Here is a 25,835-nt window from a genome sequence, read left to right as displayed (position 1 = left end):
ACTGTTTTATCGCAGAACAGACACAGGCACGGCAAACTTTGAGCTACTTGTGCTGGGTTCCTGGGCCAGGCCAGTGCCTGTAGCCCACAAGGATAACTGCGTGTGCTGGAGAGAGCTCAATTGTGTATCATCACTCGGTGCACGAGGAACACATTTCTACTGCCATATATGCCCAGGAACACAGAAAAGCACAGGTGTACAATTTCTGTTCAAGTACAGAGCAAGGCACATTTTTCCTTCTGTCCCTGATTTACTGTGATTCGCGGAGGGATGCCTCCCTCAGAGCCCATGCCAGCCACCAGATCCATGCATGCTGCAAAGCACACTTCACTGGCCTTTAGAAAATACCCGTGAAATGCCAGATACCCATGACGAATCAGAGAGTTAGCAGGGAGGCTGACAGCAAGAAAAGCAAGAACTTGCAGGAGTGTTCGGTTACTCCATGTTGGCAACCAGACAAGCCCAGCTGTAAACCTACTTGGCTGTTTAACAGTGAGAAGACTTTTGCATGCAAGGAGGAAAATCCCCCCGGACCATTTGCCTTCACAGAGTTCCCACTGCCACGGCTGTGCTAAGTGGCACAAAGTTTCCTGTTCATATGTCAACAATCTGCAGCAAGGGCACAGGGGTGAGAGACTCTGCTCCAGACTGCCATGCCACCTCCTTTCTCTCAGAGCTCCCAGGAGAACACAATTGGTCAGTATGAGCCTGATGGCGTTTCTCATTTTCATGTTGTCATTCCTGGTGTCAGGATCTGGGCTCCACAGTGACAACCAGAAAGCAATGGATGAGCAGGACCCCGACCCTGCCTCTATGGTGCTGCTCCTCTCTCTTCAGCCTGCTTGGGACCTTGAAGACATTGCCCATGCTTCATAGCAGGGGCATGAGACAGCCAAAACCAAGCTGTTCCTACAGCATGCCCTGCCTCAGCACTGTCCTACTCCCTCCACCGCATGCTTCAGAGCTGCTCCAACCACATACCCACTGTTTTTTGCAGCCCCACTGCTCATTTGCGCTCCTACCTGAAATCCCTTCTCATTCTTCCACCTTGCTGAAGGCCTTCAGACACCAACCAATACAGGTGGGGTTGGCACAAGATAGACTTTACATCTCAGCCTCAACTGCTCTTCTGTCAAGCCTCCTTTGACTAAGCTGTGCTTGTGACATCTGTCTGCACAGCACTCAGCAGTCATGCCTCCAGAAAAGTAGAGACTAATACACCAACACTGTCTGTGTACCAAAACCATGTGTCCTGTGCTTGGTTTCCAACAGCAGTCAGAAGGTAGGGCTCACAAGACAGCTTTATGTTCCAGGACACCCTTTTGCTTCACAGGCAGTCCTACCTCCTTTTGTCCATACAACTGCAAAGAGACTGGGGTTGGAGAAGCTACAACTTCTTTGCCTGGCTGCTGGTTGTTTTGAAGTTCACCATCTGGAGCACTTACACAATCAGATCAAACCAGTCCCAGAGGCAGGAGGAATTGAATAGCCACGTGCACACATTTCCCTCTCTGCTGGAAGCACAGGCAATGCCTTCATACACCAAGACTTTGCAGCCAGCTCTACAGGAGATGAGAAATTTGCCTGGAGTCTTGGCAGAAGGAGAGGGAAAAGAGATGGTGTCTCACACCAAGCCTGCTTCTACCCCACACCATTTAAACCTCGCCTTCACCACCCTCTGCTTGGATGAAACAAATGAGTGGCTTCCTGCAAATGTTGCTGTGCATGATGCATCAGCTTATTCTCAAGCACTGCGCACTGAGAATACTGCTCTGTATTGGTATGAATTTTTAATATGCTCTTCACAGCACTGCCTGCATGTCACGCACAAAAATATTTCCCAGAAAGTTAGATCTCTGCACTTTCCATGTTTTATTTCTGGGGTCCTGAGTGACTTAATCTATCTGGCCTACTTGGAGCAGGGGAATGGGTAGAGAGAGACCTCCAAGTTAGGACTTCATTTTATTCTCAATGGAATCTAGTCTCCTGGCTGCAAACACAACAAAAAAAAGCAGCTGAAAGCAAGAGGCATCACAAAAGGGAGCAGAACAGGGTGAAACCCACACTATGAACAGAAAGTTTCAGGATCCTCACATTGCAGCCCTGGTTAAAGGCGACTAAAAATAGCAAACAAATACAACAACAAAAATCTCAGCCTGTGAAAGTGTCCCAGTGGGAGGGACAACTGTGGAAAAAAGCTATAGAGAAGAAAACTCTGTTGGTAAGCACTGAACACAACAGCAGGCTGGTGAGCAGAACCACCCATCAAGTACAGCACATGCTCAGGAACAAATCAGCCTCTGATTAAATATAGTTAAAAAAATTAAAGCTTGAAAACAAAAAGAAAAGCTTCCTCTGGAAATGCAGAGTGGGAAAGGTAGCCAGTCACAAGGCATAGCACCAACCTGCAAAGATGAGTCTCCAAAGACCAGAAGCTGAGAGCACAGAGGAAAGGATGTTGAGAGCAAAGAAGAGGGTTAGAGGTTTCCAAAATATGCAAAAGGAACTGATGGCAACTTGCCATTTTTCCTTTAAAAGGTCCAAGATCAAAAATGTCAGCAGAGACACCTTCCTCAAACACAGAGCACTCTCCTGTGGGTGCCCAGCTCCACTCCAGAGCATCACCGCTGCTAGAGGGGCAGGCTCAGCCTTGGGGCTGCTGGCTGACACAACCACCAGACAGCCTTCAGCTCTTGCACTCAGAGCACCAGCTGCCTCTCGAGCCAGCACCTCATCTCTAGGCCTCACAGCTCTGGGCTGTGAATGTGTATATGGCTCACCTTGAATATTTCCTCCAGCTCGCTGCACAGGAAAATGTTTTCCCAAGGCTCTTAATTCATGCCAGATGACAGAAACATGAAACAACCTCTGTGCCAGATCTCTGGAAACAGGCAGGAATGCTCTTCAGCTTGGACCCGATAGGTCTAGGTCAAGCTTTAGGACGTACATCCACAGTTTGCCATGCCGGTCACCCCAGACCCGCTGCAGACGCTGTCCTCTGCTCCATTCAAGCTCAAGCAGCTTCCCGCACCATCACCGAGGTTACCCTGCACTTCACCTCCTACCCAAGAAGCCACCAGACTACTCGCCCTGGTGGGAAGCCAGGGCCATGCCAAAGGGTAAGGTGCTCTGCAAGATCTGCCCAGGAGACAGATGCTGTACCTGGCAATGCTACCTCTAATTTTAGCCAGGCAGGGAAGGGGAGAGGACACACAAACACCAGATAGAGACTGGAAGGCTTTAGGGGTTAAATACCCTCCTCCTTTCCCAAGTCATGACAGGGTCACCTAGCTCTTAACCCCTTGCTGTCCCAGCAGAAGAGGACATTGACACACCTCAGCGCTTGCAGAAGCTCTTAGGAAGCCTTTGGCACTGGACCGAGCACACCTCTGGGTGAAGAACTTGTGTGGAAAGCATTTTGGATGCTCAACTCAGCAGCTAAAGGAGAGTAATTATTCAAAATGCTAGTTTATCTTTCATCCACTAGTTTCCCTAACATGAGATCATCCCTTATTGGTGTGGCAGTACAAGGTTTCCATGTATAAAAATTGGAAAACTTTATGTTTGTTCCAAAACATTAGTCAATTATCTTTTTCTCAGGAACGTAGAAATTAATTACAGTTAGAACTGGAATTCAATTAAAAGCAAAACAAAAACCCACACACACTCCTCAGACCACACAGCTCAGTACTTCCTGTCTCCATAGTTATAAAAACCAGAATGGAGAGAGCAGTAACAAATAATCAAAATAACTCCATCAAAATAACTCCAGCAGCAGTCATGAAGGTTTGCGCCCTTCTGACAGTATGAAAAGAGCAGCTCAGAGAAATAAAGGGTGGTTGACATCTACCTAATTCCCAAGCCAGTGCAGGTAGCTGTTTCACCATCAGTGTGGCTATACGATGCATGCAACATTTTTCTCCTCTTTCCATAACTCGTGAAATACTGAGCACAGAAAGCATTTATGCCAGGTAATTCTGTCGTCTCAGAAAGAGACTTGCCATAAGGAGCAAAGGCTGTAACTTTTGACACTACCACTCCCCTCCGAAAGAATGAAGAAGGATGAACATGATGCCATTTCTCTACTTTGTCCCATCAAATTAAATCTATTTCAAATAGTACTTCAGCAGGAGGAGTCTCCCTCATCTAGTTTCATCTCTGCCTATTCTGTTGAGCACTCCATCCTTCTTCTCCCTGTGGCGGAAGGTGGAAGCAAGGCACCTCTGCCCATGAGTGACCAGAGCAGACACTGGAGAAAGGAAGTGACCACAGGGGGCAAGTAAACAATACACTATAAAGGCTCAGGAAAGGGAGAGGGAGCATTAGGGAAAAGCTGAAACAGAAAACAAAGCATCCTCCAAACTGCTGAATATTTTACTGCCCTTTTAATATCTAAAAAGCTCCTTGAATTGTCAGGCCGCAACACAGCACTTTCAGACAACTGCAATACAAAGCCATGAAAAATTGATTTGCTTCATTAACATTTTAGGACCTTATTAGCTGGAACGAAATTGACTGTCAAGTCATTTTAAGGAAGAGTCGTGGTGTAATGAGCTCAGTGCAAATTATCCTCATCCCAGAATAGAAACAGGCCTGTCACTGAGTAACCAAGCCCAGGATCTACCTTTTGGTTATTTTTAATTCCACCTCTTCAGCCGTATCTGCCACGAGCACTTCCTCATTCTGCCAAGGCAAGGCACCAGCTGGAGATAAAGCTGCAGCCAGCCCCAACCAGTCTGCTCTCACCCAGAACAGCAAGGCACTACCGCAGGCAGAGCATCCACCTGAACACTGGACACCACCAGCTGCAGCCAGTCCAAACAGCAACAACTGGAGCTATAGTAAAGAGACAGATCCCTGTGAAGACACGCAAAGGCTGGGAGAACATCTGGGACAAGTTTTTTTCTCAGTTGCCTTGTTCCTTCTTCACAAGATGTCCATGCATGCCCCAGCTGAAGGTAAGGATCCTGGCTATGCAGCCCTTCCCTCTTCTGTTACAAGCATTCAGCAAAGTCCAGCTGGGGAGTAAAAGACCTGCAGTTTCCCTTGTAGTCGCCTTTTACATTCTGCCACAACAACCCTCCCCGTGCCCCGCGCCCCCCCCACCCCCGTTTACCTGACTTTCACCAGCCAAGAAAAACAACAAACCAAAACACACGTGCAAGACATGTGTGTACATGCACTGCCCAACAGTATTCCATGAGATTAAATGAACTCCTTCCTGAGTAAAAGCAACTTGGTTCCATGAATTGCTGCTGCCTTAGGGCCATTCCAAGGCTTCAGTGTATTCAGCAAACTGAATTGGGGGAACTGTATTTTCAAACCTGCATGGTAAGTATTATCTTTCAGATCATTTAAGGTGAAATGCATGTGCAATACTCCTCTGTGAAGCTATTTTGGTTACATTTAAACCCTTCCTGTTCAGCAGGACAACCACAGAGCCCACTTAAGCAGAGTAACATTATTTTTTTCCCTTCATTATCGACTGGCCTAAAGAGCAAAGTCTAAACACTGTAAGTCCCACTCAGGCTCACACATTAAATCAAGTAAATGTTTTACCTGTTGATTGAACCAGCTTGAACATATCCCTGTTTGAATCTACTAATGTGACTTTCTACTGAAGCCACTTCACTGTGGAATTTGATCTATGCGTGTGCATCACAGAATTTATTCTAGACTCGTGCTTAATTGGAGCAAAATGCCTCCTTGATGCTTCTCCTACAAAGCTATGCATTTCCTGCTAGTTAATAAGTAACACCACACTATACACGCTGACCACAGGTATGGCTTCAGCTGAGTAAGAACCTGCAAGATCACAGGAGTTTCCTTAATTATGGTGGTATCAGATCTAACCTGCTTCTCTGCATGTATTTCCTCCCTTTACACTGAAGTTTCACAAGTGCATCTTTAGGTCAAGTGTTTCTTCCTTGTGACACAGAGTGTGATGTAGATTTGGGTGAAGCCATACGGCTGAAATTAGAGAAGCAGAGCACTGAGGCATGCAGCCAACTCTTGGTCTCACAGGTAAGGCTGGTGTCTTCTATAAAAGCATTGTTGGTGCACATCACCGTACCCAAGCAGCACTCTGCAGAGCTCAGAGCCTGAGCTTCACTATGCCAACAGGGGTGGAGAATTGATTTTTGTTTCAAATCTTCTCCATTAGTTTGGTTTAAAGTATTTTTCTTATTACCAAAATTGACATGTTTTAAGTCTCAGCAGGCTGCTAGCTTTGCATTACTCAGTAGTCAGGAAAAAAGCTCTGTCCTTTTAAGATTAGGAGCTGTACAAAATCTTTTTCTACTTGTCCCCTTTTCCAGAGGGGATAAGAACTAACCTTTTATTATTATTTATTTTTTTTAAATTGTGGTGATTCCTCAGTACTTTCAATTATTTAACCATTCTTCTCTGAACCCTCTCATTCTCTAATATCCAAACAGGGAACAACCAACATCTGTAAATCAAGGCAATAACTAGCTTATCCTTACAAACACCTTTTCCCCATGGGAAAGTGCTTATTTATGGACTTAACATCATAGACTGTTTTAATACCTCTGCTGAAACCAATTCTTATTACTTTTTATTCTGCCACTGGAATGCCTTCCAAAATGATAAGTCATGCAAGTTCAGAAACAATAGTGTTGCTACTTAACTCCTGCAGTGTTCATTGCCTGCTAAATGCCATCTGCTCTGGGGTTCTCAGTACCCAAAAATAAACTGCAGCATCCGTCTCTGCTGTCTAAAAATCACTTCTATGGCAGTCATGTTTGCTACCAAAACAGGAAAGAGCTTTGGGGGCTGTAAAGAACTCATCAGCCTCCCAGGGAGGCAGCAGCATTGCCAGAGAACATTTCACTCCTTCACCACTTCCTCTACCCCCCTGCCCCTTCCCAGATGCTGCCTGTTCCACCATGGGACTTCAGGGCAGTGCTGAGCTCCTTCCTGGCCCCCTAACTATTTGCGCTGCAAATCTGTATTCCAGGTTTTCTCCAAGCAGCTTTCTACTAGGTGGATGATTCTGAAGTATTTATGCCCCAGTGTCATTGTAACACAGCCCTGGCCCCCTCTCCTTCAGGTGTTTCAACGTCCCATCGGAGCTGCAAGCTGGGTGGCTCTACTCTGGACTCGCCCAGCATCGATCCCCTCAGAGGGATCTGTCTTGGGAAGAAATAACCTTAAAACTTCCCAGACATTTACCTGTACTGATCAGAGAAGAGACTCGAGGAGGTCATAAGCATATAGCCAACAGACCCCAAGACCAAGGATTATTGGAACTAGAAAAGCAGGAGCCAGCAGGACACTCGCTCTCAAATGCTGTTCAGCACTGGAGTTCAGGCCCCACCAGGTTTGCTCTGAGGGGAGGTGCAACAGACGTGGCAGCTCAAAACATGGCTTCTGCCAGAAAAGTGGGCAAAATGCTGGCATACAGGAGGAAAAGACAGTACTTTTCAGAGATACTCAGAGATTATGTGTTATTTTAGACAGTGCACTTTGCACAACACAGTGGCAGGGCAACAACCAAAGAAATAAGGTCAATCGCACAAACTTTCACAAAAGGCCATTACAAGAGAGGCAAAGAGCATCCTCTCCTCTTCTGTGCTTTGTCCAGGATCACAGTTTGTTTGGAGATGCAGGAGGCCCTGGATGACCACCAATATTTTGGACATAAAGAGTTTAAACGGGAAGCATAAGCCAGACTAGACTAGAAAGAGCCTTTCCTTCCTTTGACAAGCACCAAAGGTTTGCTCTGTGAGGGAAAAATTCAGAGAAAGCACAGACCTACGGGCTGCTCCTACTTGCACATGTAAGGGTTTTTCATCCTTGGTGCTAGTGGAAACGTGTCCCACAGCTCTGGACTTCACCACCAGCACCCAAGGAGCCACACAGAGGCACTTGTGTCCCTTCTCCATGATCTGGTTCCCTCACACCCCACTCAGTCTCCTGCATTTTTTCTTAAACACACAAGCCAAGATAACAGTCCTCCAAGCAAGGGAAAGCTTTATTAAATATGACTCCGACTAAAAATGAGTTTTAAATCCTTTTGTAGTCATGACTGGATTATCTGCATCACACTGCATTATGCAACTGGGGATAAGGCAGCGCAGAGCAAGTTGCAAAAATGCTGTCTCTAGCAGAGCCACAACTTTGTTGGCAGCTCCCAGTCCCAACAGTCACTTGCAAGGCTCAGATGGCACTGGGCACACTTAGTATAGCCCAGAGAAAAAGAATCACATGTGAGACTTGCATGATACAGCAGCTGCAGAGCAGAGGCTCTTTTGCCACACGGCTTTCAACCAGAAGTGCTGTTTCAGGGGAATACTGACATTAAATACTTCAGGAAAGGCACGTAAGAATGACATATCTCTGACCTGGAGCCTGGCCACAGGTCTGCCATAAAACATGACAACTTGTCATGCCATATCAGCAATGAACTAGAGGCTGGGCAGGAACTGCACTGAAGGAGCCCAGCCTCCCTACAAGGGCCACGCAGTCAGCACATTTTTAGCACTTGCAAAGTGTTATGCCAGAAATCCAAGTCACAGATTCAGATCGAGCCTACTGTGCTCCCCAAACCAGCCCATCAAGCATCTCCTCTCATCACACCCTCTTCAACCTTTTTTTTTTTTTCACATCAGATCCCTGTGTGAATCACTAACTTGAGCATGGTGTTGCCTTGTTTGGCAACATTTTCTTAACATTGTGTTTGGCTTCACTGCAGGCTCTCAAAAAATGTGCATGTGTGTATGTACATAAAGTCTTAGTCTCTCTTTTGTCATAGAGGAAAGATGTGATTTATTTCAAAGAAGGACAAGGAACAAGCTAAAAATAACAGGAAGCTTCAAAAGCTTCATGGTAGCTTTCTGTTACAAAAGAGGACAGAGAAAGGTGTTGTGGTTTTGTTTGTTTGTTTATGTGGTGGTTGTTTTTTTGTTTTGTTTTTTGATCCCAAAGGAAGGTTCCCAGACTTTTCTTTCATCCAAGAAAATCTTTACTTTGGCTGAGCCTTTGAGACACAATTACATTGCTTGGGAAAAGACACACACAAGACTCAACTCTTGATCGTGTATTTCAGCATCTTACACTAGGAGGGCTCCAAGCTGACCACAGCAGCCACTTGCTAAACCGAATTACTTGCCCAAGCAAGCATCAGTTAAAATCTTGCCAAAATCCAGTAATGATCACTTCAGAGTCTGAAGAGCTCTCTCTGGGCACAAGCAAGCCCAATCACAAACTTCTCACTGATTAAAGCTGACATGAAAATGTCAGCAATATTAGCTCACAGGCTTCTGGGTCACCAGCATGAGCAAGACTCCCTGCTGAAAACCCCTGGCAGTACAGGTTCAGGTACACAGATCTGACTGCACTTGTTAGCAAGGACAAAGCACACAGGAGCTTCATTCCCCACATAGCCCTCTGGCACCATCACAGAGCTGGGCAAAAGTACCTGGAGATTACAACAGTTTTAGAACGAGGCTTGCATCACCTCTGTTTTCACCCACTGAATGTACCTGCACAACTGTCCACCACAAGCTTTAAAGAAAAAAGAGAGAGAAAAAAAAATAAATAAATTCTTGCTCAGCATATCTCTGGGATATTGCAGCCAGCAAGCAGTGGCATCTCTTCTCAACATCCCAGAGTTGTGTGGTTTTGCCCTCATCTCAATGTGAAAGCAGGCACAGGATGTCTGGAACCAGGTCAGCAGGCAGGTGAAGCAGAGCAATCTGATATATTAAAATATGAGCTCAAAGCTCCACAGAGCCAGCTTTAACAAAGAAGCTAGCTTAAAAAAGCCCAAACCAACAAACAAACAAACAAAAAACCAAAAGCAAAGCCAGTAATAAACTTTGAAAGCTTGAATTATATATTCCTGACACCAAGAGCTCAAGGTGTTTCAGTGGTGCCTGATTCCAGCAGTGTGTTTCATGCCTGGGATGGCTCAGTCCTGGTCTGTAATGGGGTACAGTGAAAGGAAGTCCATGTATTACAGAGATCTGTGAAACCAGAGGTATGACTGGTTCCGCACAAACTTCCATTGCATATGCAGTTGTGTCTCTACTTTGGTGACAATGAATCTTCCCTATGCTGTCCTCCTAGAACCTGGGATGATGGAGATTGTGTTAAAATATATCACCACTGCCAGGCACTACACCCCCAAGATGCTGAAAAAGTTAACCGCTATCAGAGCAAAGGGTTTATTTTTAAACAGAGCATTGAGCCCCAGAGAAGGTGGGGGGGCCCAGAGAGCCTCTGCAAAGCAGGCAGGGCTGGAGCAAGCCAGGCAGGACTGCCAGGAGGTCCCGACACGGCGCTGGCACAAGCTCCGTGTGAGCAGACTGCCCTGAGAGCCTGGAGCTGCAGCACGGCCGCCTTACTTCACGGAAACAAATGTCTTCTTTCACACTGTAGCCATCACTTAGTGCCCACCCAACACAGATTTAAGCTGTTCCATAGTAAAAATAACAGCAACCAAGAAATGTTATGTCAGATCACAGGAAGGGGAAGCTCTTTTTTGATAGATTACCTAAATTTAGCAACTTTGATAAACCAGAATCATTTGGACATGAGAATTTTCTATATCCAGTGTGTGCATCGTTATCTGAAATAAGAGCATAAAAATCTCTCTGAGAGAAAGAGACTGTTCAAAAGGAAGATTTAGAGAAATGCACAGGGATCTGAAAACTCATCTGGTTACGCAACGCATGTAAGTAGGCCTGGTGCTTGCTGCTGACTCCCTGGTTTGGAAACCTGCCACGAAGCACATTCAACCCCATCCAGCAGTTCTGCTATAAAATACAGTCGTCACAGCAAGTGGGCAAGAAGCACCACGCAGACCAGGAGAGAAAACACAGAGAAAACCCTTTGTGTGTCTCTTCCTCTCCTTGCAGCAGCACAGACATATCAACAGGGTAAGTCTGTGCCTCCCTCCCCACCTGCGATGCCCCAGCAGAATGGTGAGAGGTCTGCTTGCTTGCTCCTCTCTGGACACAGCATGATGGCTTCCTGAAAGATACAGCCCAGATGAGGCTTCCCCAGGAAAGCCAACCCACCCAAGAGATGAGGGGCCTGGAGCACAAGTCTTTGAGGAGTGGTTGAGGGAGCTTGGGCTGCTTAGCCTTGAGAAAAGGAGGCTGTGGGGAGACCTTATCACTGTCTACGACTACCTGAAAGGAGGCTGTAGCATGGAGGGTGTTGGTTTCTTCTCCCAAGTAGCAAGCCATAGGATGAGAGGAAGCGGCCTCAAGTTGCACCAGGAGAGGTTTATATTGGATATTAGGAAAAAATTCTTCACGGAAAGGGTTGTCAGGCATTGGAACAGGCTGCCCAGGGAAGTGGTGGAGTCACCATCCCTGAAGGGGTTTAAAAGGCTTTTAGATGAGGTTCTTAGGGACACAGTTTAGTGCTAGAGTTAGGTTAGGTTATGGTTGGACTTGATGAGGTGTCTTCCAATTGAAATGATTCTAAGATTACTTAAGGACTACTCTGGACCAGCACTGATCATCCCTGTTCTCACTGCTTGCTCCTGGTCCAGCTCCCCAGCAACGTGGTGGGGCAACATGGAGGCACTCAAAAGCGGTAATGGTGGGACAGAGGCTGGCTGCCCCAGAGACCATGTTAAGGCAATGCAGGCCAAGACAGGAGCTGTACCCTCAACCTACAGTGCTGTTCAAAACCAGTTTGCTCCCAGGAACAGCTTCCTGTCATTGAGTGAAAGTTTGGCACCACCCAGCTGTTGCTCAGTCTGACACCAGTTTGTCTGGATTTACAATTCCCTGTGCCCTTGGGCAACTCCCAGATGAGTGTGCAATTTGCAAGACACCTTCCATCATACAGACCTCCCTACGTGCTGAGCAGCCCAGCTGACTCCTTAACACCTCTTCTGCTCCAGCTGCTATGGGTCTCATCATGACTAAACCCCTCCAGCTAAGGAAGGTCATAGTTCCTGTGAGCCACTCCCCACTTCACACACAGAGGATGAAGAATTACAAAATGAAAGGGACATCTAATTCATGTAGCTGCCCCAAGTCCCCTTTGCTCTCATACAGACGAGGATCCAGCTGCTCAGACCTTTTTGAGGTAAAAACAAATGAATTGGACATAAATAGCTTGAAACATTCCTTATCACGTATTGCAATAAATACAGCTGCATCTCACTATCTGTTGAGGATGTAATCCTGAAAAGTGCAAAGGTTAGCAATCTGTCAAACAATTATGCTATTTTTCCCCATTATGTAGTAGAGGAAAAAGTGTGTACAGACTAGTGAGTTATACACACTATAAATACAGAGGGATGGTGGAAAGATACAAATGCAGGTATCAGGATGGTCAATACGAGATGACTGCTTTTCAGAATGGATCACTATCCCCAGCCGTTACCCCATGTTGGGGTCCTTCATTCTTGATTGATGTCGATTTATCCGAGAATTTTAATGAGCGCGATGAAAATGCAACCGTTCAGACACAGGCAACAGGAATACTTACAGTAAAAGGCTGATGTCAGGCAGCCAGTCTTAGACAGAGGTCCCCGCCTCTCCATCCTCCACACTGCACGTCCTGTACCTTTGCATTTCAGATCTGCACGTTGCTAAGTCCTTGCTTTCTAACATTATCTGCTCAGAGAATAACTGCTTGCTATCTATACCTGACTGCTGCATCTGAGAAATAGGCCACAGTGAGCGGAGAAAGGTATTAGATGGTCAGCAACAGAGGTCCACAACAGCTAGAGGCGCAGCAGGGCGATGCTGTACCATGCAGCACTCTATCTGTGCTGCAGGACAATTTTACAGTTCTGTTGTGTCCACCACAATGTTTCAGAGGCCAAGCAAAGACACATGTTTGTTCTGCTGCAGGAAGCTCACCCTCTGCTTGTTGACCGTGTAGCAAGGGGCCTAACTAGACGCAAGGACACTTGTTTTGAGGTAGGTTTGTGACAAATCAGTCCCTAGCAGTCCTCTGCATTGATACAAAGGCACCAAATGTGTTGCACGTCTCTCAAAGTCAAGCAAGATGCAATCACTGCGTTCACGTTCAACAGTTTTCCACAGTGTGGTTTCATGTGGCAGAAACAGCAGCCAGATACCTGGGAAGCAAATTAGGTCAAGCACCTCCATCTCAAGCCAAACCTCGCAGATTTTGGTGTTGTGGAAGCCATGGTCAATTCGTTTTTTAGAAAGTTCATCAAGAACCCTACCCTGCTACAGGGCAGGATCCATCCCTTATCATAGGCCACGGCTCACTCTGTATTGCTGGAAAACACCTGCAAAAAATGTGAAGAACATGCTCTGAGAGGAATTCAACACACACAAATTGTAGAGTTACTACACACAGATCATTCAAGTCTTAAGCAAAGTATGCCATAATCTGCATTATTAGGACAAAAACCTACAACATTAATTTTTATCATAAATCTCAGCATGAGTTCCAGAAATCCCTGTCCTACCATTGTTGTGCCTCTGTTATGCCATAACTAGGAGAGCCTGAAAACTCTACAGAAAGTGACAGGTACCAGATGAAGGAGGAGGGACATCTCCCAGAATGGTTTGGGAGGTCTGGGTTCCCTCGCATGTAACACAAATAACAATGCTTATCTACACTGGACACTTGGCAAGCATCACCCTACAACCGGGTAAAGGGGAAGATATCCTGGTATTGCTTTCATAAAGGGCCTTGGAGAGATGCACTTAGCCAAGTTTGCGAAAACACAGTACAAAAGCCCAGCAGAAGCCTCCCATCATCTCATCAGCACAATTCAGTGTAAACCTACACCAACAATACATCCCCTTCCTGGAGTATTAAAGCATCACCTCCAAGTCACCATGTGGCAAAACTGGGCAGGTGTGAACAGGATTTAAGATGCAGCTTTGTTTTGCTCTGAAGGTTACTTGCCTCCGCAGTTCAGTTTAGCCTGATTCTCACAAAGCGGTAGGTTTAATGGGCTTCCCTACAGAGTGCCTAGCTCATCTCAAAGCTGTTGTCTGGTTCATGCAGAGCTTGCCATGCTGAATTGTCAATTCAAAATTAATGTTACCTTGTAAAGTCCGTAGGTCTTAGGCCAGTTTCACACTCTTCCCCCGGGAGTCCCACCTAGCCACAACTAAAACTAGTAAGCAGGTGTACTTGGCACACCTTTGGGAGAAGTGCAGAGCTCTTGAAAACAACCACTGGGAAATATAGAGAAAAACACAAAAAATCCCAAACAAAAACCAAAACAACAACAATCAACCCACAACAAACAAACAAATCTGAAATTAAGGTTTTGCTTTAAACTACAGCCAACTCAAGCAGGCAAGCACTCCAGCAGTCACGGCTCAGTCTGCCTACAGTCTCCATCCACTGGCCACAGGCAAGTCACTCCTAACCATGGAGTCTGAATCACTCCTAAACCATACTGCCACTGACCATGTTGGCAACTCGATCAGCACATTCAAAACCAAGCGTTAGCCAGGAAAATAGCACAAATACAATATGGTTCAGCCTCCAGCAGCCTGCTGGGGCAGAACCATAAGCTCTCAAAGATGGTCCAGCTGAACCCCCAAACTAAGTTTCTCCCAACGCCAAACAGCCAGTTGTTTCACAGGTCTTGAACCTCACAACCCCAGTTCTTACACCTGGTTCCCAAGAAAGAAACCACTAGAGGACAGCTGCTCAGCTGGAACAAAGGCCACATCCACACAGGTAATCTACAGACTGCACCCACTCCACAGCTTCTAAACCCACCAGGGCCTCCTTGCTCTCTGTACAAGAGCTCCTTACTGTGGTCACCAGAACCCCATCAGCTCTCCTGCTGTAGGCAAGGACATCACTGTACAGCAGACCAAGGAGGCAGGCTGAGACTCCTACAACCCAGCTGCATTACTTTCTCAGACCCAGATACATTCTTAGCTAGCGAAAAGCACCAACACATTTTGTTTGCAGCAGCAGGAGGAGTTTGATTTGTTATAACTGACAGGGTACTTTAAGCACTCCCTCCCTACTCCTCATCCCTACAAGGCACTCCCTTAAATAGCACATTCTTACACTGGCATCCCACAAGCTCACCTGAGAAGAGGTGACCTCATTTGGCACCAGCCAGCCAGCTTATTCTCACAGTTGTCTGCATCTATACAGCAAGCACAAGTACCACAAGCAAGGAGAGGGAGATAAAAGGACATAACTGATCACCTTATATTCATCCCCAGACCACAGTTTTATTTACTTATCAGCAAGGTTATTCCTCCTCTACTCACAACAGGGGTGGTGGGGGGGAAAGGCAATAAATTTTTTTTTTTTACTCTGACTTCCAAGAATTCAAACACGACACAGAATTTTTCATTAAATACATTTTCTCCCTTCTCCCTTGGCAAATTACTTTCAAGAGCCAAACAACTAGTCTGCACTATTATTAGCAAATCACTAATTGGAGAGAATACTAGGCTACCACAGTTACCTGCTTAATACTGTCAATGCAACAAGACTCCACAGCATACAGGAGAATTACCTACCAGATGTACTAATATTTTACTTCTAAATTTACACTTGTTTTTTCACAGCTCTATCCCAATGTCACATAACATGTTCACAATGTCATCAAAAGGCAACAAAGATTCAGTGCTGTTGGTGATTTTCTACCATCTCAAGATGCAAAAGGAGTAGGAACTTACATCTGCATGTGGATCATGCACATGATACATCTCAACCAAACTTACATGGGAGAACTTTTCACACTGAAGTGTTTCTATGAAGAAAGAGTGCATGCACATAGCAAGCAGCAAAGCATGTTTTGTGACACCTCTGTCCACAGCATGCAGAAGGAGGGCACAAATCAGTCCTGATATAAACAACTGACTCTGGAGACAGGAAAACCTACATCAAAATTTTATCTCACTCCTGCAGTCAGTAGCTTTCAAATAGTTCTCATGCAATGAAACAAACAATCATCTGGTACTGAGCATCTCTTTCATAGGTCATTTCCTGCAAAGACAAATTTCGGCAACTGTAAAAGTAAAACACACAAACAAAAAAAAAAAAGTAATGCACTAAAGGCCAAAAACTCTGCTTTGCTTCACTAACCAAACCAAAAAGGTCCAGTCAACCAAATGTAGTGTTTCCCTAGTTCACTGACAGCAGCTCAAAGTCCAGAGGCCCAAAGCCCAGAGATGACTCCCACAGGGAATGGGGCAGGTGTGACAGGTGCACTCAACCCCTTGACCAGGCTGGCGATGGTTTGGTGCAGGCTCTGGAGCAGCAAAGGCAAAGGCCTGAGCCGTGGCTGGGCCATGAACTTCCCCAGCTCCCCACAAGAGGAGCAGAGTGGCACAGTGAGCATCGATGCCCGCGAGCTTGGAACACCCATCATGTGAGAGATGGATGAACAGCGGGCAGCTTTTCCAAGACTCATTTATCAACAAACAAAGTAAGTTGTGGGCACGAGGAGTCTCATGCATACCTTTCCCATCACATGTGATTTGACTACGAGCCAACTACTTTATTCCATAAATAGAACAGCCTGGGTGAGCCGCCTCTGAGCTCTCCCTGCTCAGCAGTGTGGTTGAACAGTGGTCACCTCCCCTTGAGCTGGGACACCTCTCAGGGTTACTCCTTGAGGCACAGAGACCTTTTACCAACAGCAGATCGTTGTTAAGTGACTGATATCGCATATAACCTTGTAGTATAGTAACGTTGAGCTTGCCTTGATAGTTTCAATTCAGCATGCAATTTAAGTTAACAAAACATTACCAATCCACTGCTATTCAGTATTACCCTTATTTCTTGTATCTCTACCCTTAGACATAAATCATTGACTAAGTCTGGATCCAGCCACACCTATACTCCTCTCTGAGGAGGAGTTTAGAAAGCAAGAGGGTCCATTCAGAACCTTGTGAATCAACAGGAGGGTCTCCCTTACTCTGTGTATTTATTCTCTACACTTATGTATAAACAGTTGACCAACTCTGGGATTAAGAAGGGACCTAGCTGAACCTAGGCTCCATAAGGAGTTTAGAAGGCAAGGGAGTCCATTCTGAACCTTGTGACTCAATGGGAGGGTTTACCTTACCATTTGCATCTCTGGTCTCTGTGTAAAACATTCTAACGAGGCTAGCTCAATTTTCCTGTGTATATTTCCTCCATGATGATGAATCTTGCCATTGAACATGTTGAACCTTGTCAAGCCACTGTTAACTTTGTTAAATTCCATCAAATTTACTAAACTCTGTCAAATTATTATTTTACCTCAATAAAACATATTGCTAAAGAGAGAACGTTAGAGTGAGGTGCATTGCATTCATCTGCAAAAGCAGGGCAAGACGAGCTGTGAAGGTACAAACCAGAAGGGTTTTCTTGTACCGGAGTTGACATACCAGAGAATCTTTCCTTTAGCAGAAACACGTAGGAACTTTGTGTGTAAGGACAAGGGTTCCTTCAAACAGTGTTAATCATGCACATCACGATCCTAATTTCAAGTAATTTTAGCAAGTTCCATATCTGTGTCCTGTGCTGAAGTCTCCCTTCAGTGTCTCTGATTATGCCATACTACTCTCCTGAAGCCACTACTTTCAGAGGAGGATGACAACAGCCACGAAACAGCTGCAGCACCTACTTTGGAAGTCACAAAATAAAGACTCCACCCTCAAATGGGGAAAATAAAAGGCTGTGAAATGCTAGCATCAGGCTCTATTACAAGTAGGTGTTGCTCTACTGCAATTGTCTGTGAAAAACACCCCAGCCGCTTACCATTTAATTACGAAGAACAATTAGACACCTGACATCAGCCTTTCATTGAGAGGCAGCCCAGATTTTGAAGCAACTTTTGAGCCTTTCTGACAAAACCAGTCCCACCTTCTCCCTCTTCACCTTGCACAGGACTTGACAGCATGACACATCATACGATCTCTCTATCTCCTGACTCCACTGCAGCCATCAAGAGAGTTCATGCTTGCTTTTGACTCCAATGCAGGGATGGTGAGCATGGTTCACTTTGAATTACATGAATAAGTTGGCCTAGAATTAGCTCTGTACTAGCCATGACAGAGAGTCTCATAGGGGAACTATGCTACGATACCTCCATCTGTACCCCTGAAGGTGACTGGCATACAATCCTTGCTTCTGCTCACATTTGATGTGGGAGATGGGCACAGTGGAGGCTCATGATCTCCTCCCTGTTCCGATACCCTGGGAAGCGGTCAGCAATTCAGACAGGAGATATATATTCCCTCTCCACAGGAGAGCTCTTGTCAGTCCCCCAGCTCTCTCAAAGCTCCCCAACCCCTTTTGGAGAGGGGCTGCTAGGCTCATACACAGTACCTTTGCCCGTGGCTTTGTCTGTTGTAACATTTTTAATCTCTGAAAACACAGATCACCTTGTCTTGCTCATGACAGCATTTTGCCCTTCTTCTGCAACAGAAAAAGTCTTTGGCCTTCTTATGTCTGCATTCTTACTAACTTCAGAGGCAGGAATAAAGGAAAACCACTGGTCAAGCACAATCCCTCCCCCCTGCAAAACACCTAAAGGATCACACATTGGGCATCAGGATACCTCGTGCAGACAGCAGCCTGGAAGAGCCCAGGGTGGCCTAGACCCGGCCTCGCACAGGGCAAGAGGAGACAGCAGCAGAGCAGTTAGCTGTGCACATCAAGGCAAGCTTGGAAAATCCAGTCATATCTGCCCAAACAAAGCACATATGTCTGCTATCAAATAGAGAGCAAACCACCCCCCCACCCCTGCAATGCCAAGTCACTTAAATAGTTGATGGGACATGAAGAACCTAAAAGCCCTTCAGTCCAGGGGCTAAAAGAACAACACACTAATAAATAAATAAAATCACACAATTTCCTAATGCCTGCAACAACCCAACTGAGGACTCATTGTCTTGGAGTGGTGAACATGCTTGGTCACTCCAAGCAGGGCTATGCTCTCCTTGGCCTGGCAGAGATACTTTTATTCAGATACAGTGCAAATATAAAAGAGAAAAAAAAAAACAGAACTCAACACACCACTTATCAGCCAAGCAGATAACTGCAGCCTCAAAGTGCACTGAGATTCCAGCTCAGATGCCAATTCATTTACTATTACACCCAGCTACAAAACTGTTTCAAATATGAAAACTTCCTCAAAAGGTCCCCATCAAGGCATTTTATAACACTTCTGTTCACTGTTTGTTTGCAATAAGCCCTCAGAAGACTGAATCCAGAATCTCAATTCTTATTTAATCATTTCTATAAACACTAGCTTGTTCTTAGAGAATTTCTGTGTGTATTATCAATGGAAGTTACAGAGTGTGTGCACACACAACTGAGAAGAAAAGGAAGGAGAAGAAAAGCAAGGATTAATCCTCAGTTCATGAACAACCAAGTCCCCTTTTGGAAGGGGATTCCAATGAAAATTTTGGACGATCAAAGAATGCACCATGGGTTTCATGAGTGATGACACAGATTGCACAACCAGACACACAGCCAGACTGCACTTCCATTTTTGAGCACAAATTTGGCAGTGTCTTCAGAGAACTATTTCCCTTATTAAGGTCAACAGGCTGCAAAGCAGTTCTTCAGTACAGCTCTAAAAAGACCACAGCCCTATTTAAGAATTAGGAGCATTGTAATTGCCAGGGATTTCCTCTGAAAAACCTTGGAAAGATACACAGACATCTCCCTCGCTACACATTTTCATAACATTAGACCCATCTCTTTCGTACATGCTGTCAAAAATGATGCCAACCACTCTTCACCTGCATGAGAGCAAGCCTGGCAGCATGACTTTAAACACATCTCCTGATTAACAAAATCAGGGGGGGGGGGGAAAAAAAGTCTTCAGTTTCACGATTGCCATTTTTGGGCTCCTAAACAGGCTTTTATTCACAGAGCAGATACACAGCAAAGAATACTAAGAATATTTTAGATTAAATGCAGGCATACAGGCCTCCACAAGCCAAATCATGGTTCACATTTTTCATACAATCCAGGTCATAGCTGGGTTAGATTCAAGCATAATCCAAGAAGACAAGCAGGTTTCTCGATAAACTGCAGCCTTTACTCACTCTTCAGCAGGTCCACAGATCAGACCTGCTGTTGAAACACATTTGTCTTCTCAACATTCTTTCCCCCAGCTAGACTCACATGGCATTCCTCTTAAGACAGTCACCCCCAACCCCAAGGCAGGGCCACTTGGGATGCTAAGTCTTGTGCTCCTAGCAGCAAGGCCTGGCTTCTCCCCTGGATGCTGCAGCCCCCTTTCCACAGGCAGCACCACTCAGGCAGGGTTTGGAGGTCTGGCACACGAGCCTCCACTCCTCCTATGCTCCACATGCGTGGCTGACCTGTGCCTCCCCTTTCCAGGTGAGAGCAATTCCTTCCCGGCTCTAAGGAAACACATATGGCACAGCCAAACCGAAGGGAAGCCCTTCAATTTCAATGCCACCCTTTTGCTTTAAAAAAAAAAAAAAAAAAAAAAAAAGGAGAGATATGTGCCTGCAGACCTGAATTATTCACAAGATAAACCTTCAGTAGCCACCATCACACCTGCACACACAGTTTGTTGTCTTGGCTAATTTTGGTGGAGTTTTGGTTGGTGTGTTTCATTTATTTTGTATGTTTGGGTTTGGTTTTGGTTTTGGTTGGTTGGGTTTTGTTTGGTTGGTTTTGTCTGTTTGTTTTAGGGGTTCTGTGTTTTATTTTTAGTTTTAGTGGTTTTTTTTTTTTTGTTTTGGAAAGCAGATCACATTGCGCATAGCACCATGTCAGGAGCAAGACCCAGCATGCAGATACCACTCAGCAACACACACAGCATGGGTTCACCCCGCCAGGCTAATGGCTCTTACATAAGCTAGCACAGTTAGAGGGAGACAATCAGTGGAGCCAGGATGCAGACTGAGGAGCAAACAGTATCTCATTCTCAAGGTCCAGAGGGGGAAAAAAAAAAAAAAAATCAAATCCCAAAACATACCTTATTATTCACATTTTCCTACAAACCAATTTAGCACCACTGTTTGCTTTAATCTAATCGTACTCCAGTTCCTGCACAATTTCAGGCTATGTGTAAATAAAGAATGATCCAACATACTTCCAAACATAGGTGCATGGTGTGTGTGTAAAAAAATGCACATTTCTAGAGTGCTGCTTACAGTCCAGGGTGTGTTTTTGTTTCACACAGATTTACACACCAAAGCACCTTTCCCATAGCAAACCCAAAGAAAGCAGGGAGGACACAGGCTAAGAGGCAGTACCTGCATATGTACAAAGTAAAATAGATGCTGCTGGAAAACACCACCGATAAAAACATGACTTCAGAGGCATCTGCTTTGAAAAAGCACCACGACTAGTCACGTTCCAGAGGAGAGAGATGATGCTTTTTTCATTAGATGAAGGGGGAGAGAGGAAGGAAAATAATTACTCTCAAAAATAGCTCCAAAAAGCACAGTCTGGGAATCACTTATAGGTGAGACACTTAAACAAAGAAGATGGAGTATCCTCTCTGTTCAAGGAGGAATTCTTCCTGCTAGAGACAGGGCTCAGATATGAGAAAGTGCTTTTTATATAGGGCTATGGAGACCAACACACCCATTGTCTACCAGCAGGAGCTTTCCTGCTTTCAGAGAGGCTGCAGCACAGGCCAGGTTTTGGGGGCAGAGGATGTGGGACACCTGCGGTGTTTTAAGCATCTCTCTCTGTGTTTACAAATAGCCGCAAGGAAGGGGGAGCTGCAGGGTAAAGTGAATTAGGAAAAAAAACCCAGTTCTATTCAAAGGAATCAAAACAAGCAGGGCAGGCCAGAACCTTTTCAACAATAGCACCATCAATGCTTTGGGCCAAAACCCAGAAAGCAGAGAGAAAAGGCACAGACAATGGGGGATGTAACACCCCCCTCATCTCAGAATAGGGTTATTTTAAGCCTGTCTCCTTGGAGCTACCCTAATATTTTCTCTCATGACTCAAGTCACCAGGGAAAGGAGGTAAAGCAGAGCAGGGAAAAAGGAAAAAAAAGAAAAAAAAAAAAGGAAAAAAAAGAGACAGAGCTACAACTAACACCGTAAGACCCCCATCTAGAAGGGACAAAGCCCCAGAAGAGACGAAAGGCAAGCGGGGCTGTGCCTTACCTGGAAAAGTGTGTGGGTTGGGTGACCCTCTTTTAAGGCACTTTGAACAGAGGACGTGCACAGTGTAGTACAGGCCCGGCCATTCCTGAAGCAGAACATTCAGTTCTTCCACTAAGGGGGTAATAGCTTGCCAAGCTGTCCAGATATTTGGTAGGGACGCATGACTAGCAATAGACAGAGTATCTGGCTGCAGAGATCCCCTGGCAGGCCGGTAACTCACCACCACGGGCACCTTTCCCCGGTAGGCATAGATCTGGTATTTGCCATCTGACCGCTGAACCACGTGGCTGTTAATCTGAACACTGTAGCGTGCAAACAAGCCGGGTGGGAAAATGAACGGAAAGCTATATTCAATCTGCAGCTGCTCCACCACGAAGGACTGTCCACTCAGGTTGGCACTGTTGATCCACGCCTCTGCATGGGGCACCTTATTTTTCACGTAGCAGGGAAACTTGTACCAAGCAGCTGCCCCATTTAGGGGCTTGCATTTGGGTTTGTTGACACAGTAACAGAGCCCCATCTTCTCCAGCAGCTCCAGGATGAGCTGCAGATCCTCCCGGCTCTGGATGTGGGGCTTAAGGAGGAGACGGATGACATGGGCAGGGAGGAGGCCGTGCAGCAAGAAGCCTTCCACATAATGATGGAGCTGAGTGGCCCTCAGTTCGTCAATGTGGGTGTCGCTGAGCAGTTTCTGGAGCAGCACAGTGGCATCCCGCTGGCAGAAGATGTTGAGGATGTCAATGAGCAGTGGCAGGTTGTGGAACACATACTCCCTCAAGGTGAGGTGCTCCTCGAAGTAAAGCAGCTTTCCACTCTCATGCAAGTAGGACAGGGCACTCTGGAGCCGATCCTCTGTCAGGCCTGCCTGCAAGCCCAACCGAGCGGAGTCCCACCAGCTAAGCCACAGCTGCTGAGCTTGTGGCTGGAAGTGCAGCTCCTCCAGCACTTGCCAGGACCTGGGCAACACCCGGTGCAGGTTCGGGAAGATATCCCGGTGCTCAGCCACCGAGAGTAGCTTGTCTCGCAGGCGACGCACCTGGCAACGGTCCCGGCAGCTGAAAGGCAGCACTGGAGAGAGGATCTGTGGGCGGTGGTTGAGAAGGTACTGAAACTGGGCTTTTTTTCGCCGCAGGTTCTTGTCCGAGACCCCATAAAAGGCAGCATGTGGGTTGGAGCAGCGCAGGTCAAAGTCCTGTCCCAGAGCCTCGTCCACCTGCTGGACCAAGCTCTGGAGGCCCTCAGCATCCCTCTTCTCCTGCTGAGCAATCTGATGATGGATGTCCAGGCACTTCTCTTCCAACTCCCGCTCCGCACAGAGGTCAGCATGGGTTCCCACCATGCACACCACAGCATGGGGCACCTTGGAACCGAGCCAGTGCAAGAAATAGCCCACAGAGGGGTAGAAGTGCTGAGGGACGTAGGCACTCAAATTCACCACCAGCACGTACAAGGCTCCAGGAGAGAGGAAGAAAGACTGGATCACATCATAGCTGCGGTCCCCTGCCAACTCATACACAATGAATGTCAGGCCCCTCTCTACATCTGCTGTCCAGTCCATTACCTCAATGCCCTTGCTGCCTCCTGACAGTCCCAGTCCTGATGGTATTTGTGGGGCATTCAGAGGTAGTGACAGCATAGGGCACGGTGTTTCCCCTTTCACTCGGTGAGAGGGCACATGAGAAGGGAAGTCCTGCTGCTCAATAGGGAGATGTTCCAGCTGCTGCATGGCAGGTACCTGGGCTGAAGAAGCACCCCGAGGCTCCAGGGAGGGGCAACACCCAACTGGCACTCTCCCAATGTCCTGCAGCTGCCTAGGGCTCTCTTTCAGCTGGATGCCCCCTGCCTCCAGACTTCCCACATCATCCCTCTGCCCATCCTCCTCCATGAGGCACCGTCTCAGCAGGGTCTTTCCTGCATCCTTCAGCCCCACAAGGACCAGCTTGAGGCGGGGTTTGAGGGCAGGCTGGGAGTGGGCCAGCTCCTGCTGGTAGGCTGCAATGTAGGGGATGCCTTTCATGCACACCTCATAGGGGGGCTGGATGAGGGGGTTGTCTTTGATCTTCCACAGGGTGACACGGGAAAGCTGCCCGAAGCCCTCTGGCAGGATGGCAATCTGGTTGCCTTGCAGGACCAGCTCCTCCAGGCTGTGGAGAAGCACAATGGAGTCAGGCAGGTAGCGGATGCGGTTGTTGTCCAGCCAGAGGGTGCGAAGCTGGTGGAGCTGACAGAGTCGAGGCGGCAGCAGGGTGAGCTGGTTGCGGCTCAGGTAGAGCTCCTCCAGACTGGGCAGCGCCAAGATGGCAGCAGGGAATTCCCCCAGCAGATTGGAGGAGAGGTTCAGCATCTTGAGCCGCTGGAGGCTGCCAAAGCCAGCGGGCAGGGCCTGCAGCCGGTTGCCATCCAGCATGAGGCTCTCAAGGGCGCTCAGCTGGCAGAGGCCCTCGGGCAGAGCTGCCAGCCCCGTGCCACTCAGCCAAAGGATCTTGAGGCGGCGGAGAGCAGAGATGCCCTCGGGCAGGGCCCCGAGGTGGCGGTTGCCAGAGCAGTCGAGCTCCTCCAGGGCGCCCAGCTCCAGCAGCAGGGTGGGGAAGGAGGGCAGCAAGTTGTGGTCGACGTCGAGGGCGCGGAGGTGCCGCAGGTGGCCCAGGCCCTCGGGGAGGTGGCGCAGGCGGTTGAAGCTGAGGTCGAGCTCCTCGAGGCAGCACAGCTCGGCGAGGCAGGGGGGCAGACCCGGGCCCTCGGCGCCCAGCTCGTTGTGGCTGAGGCTGAGCTTGCGCAGGCCCCGCAGCCCCGCCAGAGCCCCGCCGTCCCCCAGGCCCCGCAGCCGGTTGTGGCTGAGGTCCAGCTCGGCCAGGCGGCTCAGGTGGCGCAGGGCAGCGTCGGGCAGACGGCTCAGCCGGTTACGCCGCAGGCTGAGCACCCGCAGCCCGCTCAGGGCGGCGCCCACCTCCTCGGGCAGCTCCTCCAGCCCCCGCCCGCTCAGGTTCAGCGCCTCCAGTTCCCCCAGGGCCGCCGCCGGGGGTGAGCGGCGGGGCGCGGCAGCGGGGGGCGACGGCGGCCCCCCCGGCGGCCCCGCGTCCGGCTCTGGCTCGGACTCGGGCTCGCCGGAGCCGCCCCGCAGCTTCCGTGCGCGCAGGGCGGCGTCGCGCCACAGCCGCACCGCCTTTGGGGGCTCCGTCTGCGCCATGGCCGGGGGAGCGGGTTCCCGCCCCGCTCCGCCCTACCTGCCGCCGCCGCCGCCGCTCGCCATGGGCGCGGCCGCGCTGAGCGGCGCCGCCGCCGCCGCCACCACCGCGACGAGACCGGGGCTCCCCGCGGCTCCACGCCGGCACTACCAGCCGCGCCGCCCCGCGCACGTAACCGCCGCTACCGCCCCGCCGGGGGCGGGACGCGGACAACGGTCCGCCCCGCACCGCCCCCGGGGGCTCCTGCACCGCCCCCGCCGCGCCGGGGAGCGCCGGCCCTGCCGTGGGGGCGGGCGGCTCCGCGACTCCCCGCCCCGGCCTCTGCTCCCGGGGAGGAAGGGTCCCCATGTCCGGCCTGAGCCTCCCAGCTCCTGCCCCTTGCTCCGCCTGGCACGGCGCAGAGAGCGGCCCCGCCGCCTCCCTGGGGCCCCCCGGGTGCCCCCGGTGAGGTGAGCACGCCGGTGCCGGCGGTTCCCTGGATCCCCGGCGTGTGGCTGCAGCCGCTGCCGCGGGATCTCTCCCTGCCCTTGGTCTTGCTGCGAGGTTTGTGAACCGCTCGGGTGACTGAGCACAGCTCACCCCGTGGAGT

The 25,835-nt window shown here is 48.2% G+C and overlaps 1 protein-coding gene across 5 annotated transcripts in view; it reads right to left on the bottom strand.

Annotated features, from left to right (window-relative positions):
- The window catches only part of MFHAS1 (multifunctional ROCO family signaling regulator 1), a gene marked incomplete at its 3' end in the record, with an annotated part of 36,455 nt that extends 11,064 nt beyond the window's left edge, over positions 1 to 25,391 (bottom strand). For all 5 annotated transcript variants that reach the window (XR_014183966.1, XR_014183967.1, XR_014183968.1 and 2 more), the window contains exon 1: positions 22,062 to 25,391. Coding sequence is in view for 2 of the 5 variants with exons in the window: in XM_082051799.1 (XP_081907925.1) it covers positions 22,062 to 25,248 (3,187 nt within the window). The remainder of the gene's footprint in view (positions 1 to 22,061) is intronic.
- Positions 25,392 to 25,835: the final 444 nt, after the last annotated feature.

Source organism: Streptopelia decaocto, assembly GCF_964273445.1.
Source record: "Streptopelia decaocto genome assembly, chromosome: 4".
NCBI lineage: Eukaryota > Metazoa > Chordata > Aves > Columbiformes > Columbidae > Streptopelia > Streptopelia decaocto.
Note: the sequence above shows the minus strand (reverse complement) of the source record. Positions and strands in the feature narration are given on the sequence as shown.